Genomic DNA, 4,938 nt, shown 5'->3' on the forward strand with positions numbered 1-4,938 from the left:
AAAGTTCCCACAGGACCAAGTTTCCAAAATCTTACATCCAGTCTACTAAAATGAAAGGACACATTTACAAGTGAAGAAAATAGAGAGACAGCTCCAAACCAGTCAGAAAGATCATTTTTTGTCATTTTATATTAGGGCAAATTAGTAATTTGATAAATAATTTCGTAGTAAGGTGTACTTAGTTAATTTTAGGATTTATTTAGCAGAACTCAAAAAGAATTTGGCTTTAGGCCAAATTAGCCGAACCAAACCGTCTTATTATAATTAGTTTGCCCGCGATTTTAAAGTGAAACTAATCCAATTTGAATATGCAAGAGGGGTGAAAAGAAGGTTCGGAAGAGAGACAATTTCTCTACTATGGAATCCAAAAAACCTACCCTTCTAAATTAAAGGGTCTGTTTAGAATTGCATGTGATACCTACCTACAGAAGTATACAATTGGTAAGAGGGCAAATGGGCAGGCAGGAAGAATTGCAAAGGATGCGACAAAACTATGTGTTGTTGAGGAGTCAATTCCACCAAAAGCAGGACGCTTTTCAAGTGTAAATATGTACCAGCTGGGATTGCAGGGTTTGATCAGACAACTGCAGCAAACACATGAAAGACTGGATCATGCTACATTAATAAACATGCACCATTCATGGAAATGGCCCGGCAAAAACTACAAGGGCTAGCTATAGGTTAAGCTAAGCTAAGCTAAACTACAAGGACTTCTCCTCCTCCAAGGAAGTAAATTGATCGGGTTCTGTGTTTTATGAGACACGACTTGACAGGACCCAATAGCCACCTATTCAAAGAAACAACATTTACTTGTACAAGTTTTAGTCGAGCAGTTTCCATTTACTTTTAACTTTTGTGCTTTTGTTTTAATTTGTAGTTTAGCATTTATTCTTTTATTTATTATTTTTGTTTTTTCTATTAACACTTTTTTTGAACTAAAAGATTTCATTCATGAAGGAGAAATCATGCTTATTTGGTGTTGTGTAGTGAAAGATAGATTGATGTATCCGTAAGCCAATCAACATAGAGAGACATCTAGGTAAAGTGAAGGTAAAAGTGATCATAATTATTCGAGTAATGGACCCTAGGTTCTAATACATATAATCTTTTCTTTTCACCTTAGGAAAACTTATTATGAGCATGAACAGAGAGATTTGCAATGATGACACTTTCATATGTTTGATGCCAAATCCCTTTACACTTCAATTCAAACGTTAATCAGTTAGTAATACGACATTAACCACTCATTTTGATATACTTTATAATATTTATCTCATGATGCGGACCGTTTACTTTTTTGATTTGGGAGAAATTTTACAGGGATGATTTTTGAATAAGAACCTACAATTTAAACATTTCAGATTATGAAAATACATTATAAAGTATGCCCAAGTGTACCGTTTGCGCCGTATTAACTTACTAACCATATAATGCATTACCCCCTAAGATGAACATATTCTATACATGAAAAGCAAGATAGGAAGAGCTATGCACGTCCATCTAATAAAGGTTTAGTATATATGCTATTAGAGTTATAAAGCTAAAATCACAAATGGCCTCAAACAAGAACATGCATGTCCATATTAGCACCAGTGTTAGGCCCGTGACATTCATATTCCTTGACTAATAAAGGGAGCGATGTCATTTCTGTCTCATTCTCACGCGAGATAAAATGTACAGAAAATTACACTTGTATTAAAATATAGATAATGTGCTTTCTTGTCATCACATGCACACTTAACGTACATATTATAAATTATATAACATACATTCCATACTTCGCATTTTATAATGTCAAATAATAAAATTATGGGATCACTCATTCAAATAAATATTTCATTTAATCCATAGTCTACCAATTAACAACATAACGTGTATTAGATATCTAGCAGTTCAAATAATTTGAGTCGGACTCTCATGTTAGTCCATAGCATGTGTGATACTCTTTTCTATCATGAGGTTTGTCTTATATAGTTTTCTTATGAAAGTTTTAATAAGGCCACTGTATTAGTATCGTTCTTTATATGTCTTTTATGATTTATGAACAAAATCTTTTTTTTTATATAAAAAATATAACAACATAACATGTACATTTAGGTGAAATGAAATACCAATGTCATAGATCCTTGCGAACCCTCATGCTCCTACTTAAGGTTTCTTAACTTAATTTGATGATTTATATATGTTGCAGAAACTCTATAATTTTATCTAAATGTCAATGGAAAACAATGCTACCCAAAAAAGGTCACCAAAGTTGGGTGGCAAAGCGATCTAGACCAAGATCACTTTATCTCCTTTCGGGATCAGCGCAAACCCAAAGTCAAAATTAAATTCTCAAACAGTGACCTCTTTTTCTCTCTCCAGCATCCAAAGCAAGTCAGTATTATTCTGCATTTGCGCCTTTTGAGGAGCTGTGTGATCTCTCGTCCTGTGCGTCTACTTTTCACCCATCTCTTTTTTTAAATGAATAGTGATATAAAGACGTAAATTTTCAACCACCAAGACACCAACAACAAAACAGCACATTAAATTAACAAGGCAGAAGAGAGGCAGAAGAAGAAGAATATCTGAACATGGATGTTCGTTTTAGGAGACCCACCAGAGAAACCAGCCCAGACAGAGCCAAAGCTTGCGGCATGCAGATGCAGATGCAGCCAAGACTCAACAACAAACCCATCAAAAAACACCAAGTCGTCTACTATCTTTCAAGAAATGGCCATCTTGAGCATCCCCATTACATGGAAATCACCCATTTGGCCAACCGGCCACTTCGTTTGAGAGGTAAGCCCAAATTCTCTGCTACAAAACAAAACTTCTTGTTTTCTTTTTCTTCATTGTTAATCTTTTTTTCTTCTTCTTCTTCTTTGTTCATTGTTTCATGTACTTCTTTGTTTCATGTACAATTAGATGTAATGGAACGGCTCACGGCTCTTAGAGGCAAAGGCATGCCCTCACTATATTCTTGGTCTTGCAAAAGGTTCTGTTTTGTTATTTTTATACTTTTTTTCCTTCAAATTTTAGTTCTTATTGAGCTAATTATCTTTGTTAAGCTCATTATTATTATTTTTTTTAGGAGCTACAAGAATGGTTACGTGTGGAACGATTTAGCTGAAAACGATACAATCTATCCAGCAGAAGGAGCTGAATATGTACTCAAAGGATCAGAACTACTTGAAGGCTGCTCTGCAGGTGCTCTGTCTCAACATGAATTAATCTCCATTACCGAGTGTCATTATTGATAATAAGAAAATTTAATTAAATTTTTTTCATTATTTTATGCAGAAAGATTAGATCAGCTTCAGATAAGCAGCAGCCAACAGATACAAGACACAAATTTTGAGTCCAAGAGAAGATCACCACTTGCTCCAACCCGAAACAGAAGAGAACACGATCATCAACAAGCAGAGAATAAGTACCTCATCACCAAGTATCCTCATCATGATCATGATCCAGACCAAGACTACGATGAACAAGAAGAAGAAGAAGACTATGAGGATGAGAAGACAAGCTACACCAGCTCCACCACACCCCACTCTCGCTGCTCAAGAGGGGTTTCCACCACAGACGAACTCGAAGAGCCTCCACAAACCCGCAAAACCCCAACTGAGTCAACTCACCCCGAGCCATCTCCTCCTCCAAACCCATCAATTATATTATCAAATCAACCCAACCAAACCACCAGTCTCTCGGAAAGGTTCGAGGACGGCGACCCAGTTGCTGTTTCCACCTCCAAGTCTTCAGCACAGAGCAGGAACTCTGTTCTGCTTCAGCTCATAGCATGTGGAAGCTCTGCTGTGGCCAAAGCGAAGAACGCGCCTTGTGTGAAGCAGCACACAGTTTATAATACACCATTTGAGAAGAAGAGCAGCGAGAGCTTTCGAAAAGAGGTTGTGTACAAGGCTGCTGTGAAGGTGGCGGCTGAAGAGGACATGATCAATTACATGTCTGAGAATCCAAGGTTTGGGAATTTGCAGGCGGAGGAGAAAGAGTATTTTAGTGGGAGTATTGTTGAGAGTATCAAGGAAGATCGAATTTCAGCCGAGCGTGCACTCAAAAGATCGAATTCTTACAATGAAGAAAGGTCAGTGAGCATGCATTCATAATTTGCGTCAATTAATTAAGCTATGTCTCTGCAGAGTATTAATTTGCATGTTCTGCATGAATTTAAGTTTTGAGTAACTTTAGGTGTTTGATTAATTTGGTTCAGGAGCACTAAGGCTGGGTTAGCGGCCGAAACAGTAGAGGAAGAGAAGAGAGAGAAGGCAGGTGTGAAAGGAAAGTGCATTCCTCGTAAACTATCTTCTGCTGTATCAAAACAAACAAGGAAATGATTGTTAGCTTGGGTTCCCATAATTATGAAGAATTGTGGCCACTAAAAGCCATGGGGAAAGGTAAAAGCTGTAGGGAAAGTTTTTCTTTTGGATCCTTGAATTAATCTGAAAGCAGTGGCTAGTGTGACTGTGATTCCCTGATACTCAGTATGTTGCAGCAATCATAATTCCCTACCAACTATGGATTGTACTGTATAATGCTTTCATGAGGTGTTGATTTGGTACCTTCATAGAATCATAATCAAGGCAAACGTTGACATCATGAATTGCTCATAACATGCAATCTTTTTCTGTTTAAGACCTTTAATTTTAGCTAAAGGATTTATTAATATCCATATTATTATTTAAATGGTGTTTGGGGGGGCGGGGGGGGTGTGTGTGTGTGTGTGTTGTGGGGGTGTGGAATTGGAGGGAGCACCCGAAGTAGAGCCAGCCTTGACTTTTGAGTGGCTCGTGACCAGAAATTGAAATGAGATCACTTTCCCTTTGTGTATAATCACAATTTTAAAAGGAAAAAAAAAAAAAAATCTATACATATACTAAACCAAGGGCATGTGTACTAATTTGTAATCAGAATCAAAATGAAGAGTTGGATTCTGATTACGAA

General features: G+C 37.0%; 1 protein-coding gene across 1 annotated transcript; it reads left to right on the forward strand.

The window, feature by feature from the left end:
• Positions 1-2,382: 2,382 nt before the first annotated feature.
• Positions 2,383-4,593, forward strand: LOC117631420 (protein UPSTREAM OF FLC-like). The gene is made up of 5 exons (XM_034364563.1): positions 2,383-2,781; positions 2,908-2,977; positions 3,074-3,189; positions 3,283-4,081; positions 4,208-4,593. The coding sequence occupies exons 1-5, from the start codon at positions 2,574-2,576 to the stop codon at positions 4,329-4,331; spliced, it is 1,317 nt and encodes a 438-aa protein (XP_034220454.1). The 5' UTR covers positions 2,383-2,573; the 3' UTR covers positions 4,332-4,593.
• The last annotated feature ends 345 nt before the right edge of the window (positions 4,594-4,938 follow it).

This window comes from Prunus dulcis, chromosome 6, assembly GCF_902201215.1.
Source record: "Prunus dulcis chromosome 6, ALMONDv2, whole genome shotgun sequence".
Taxonomy (NCBI): domain Eukaryota; kingdom Viridiplantae; phylum Streptophyta; class Magnoliopsida; order Rosales; family Rosaceae; genus Prunus; species Prunus dulcis.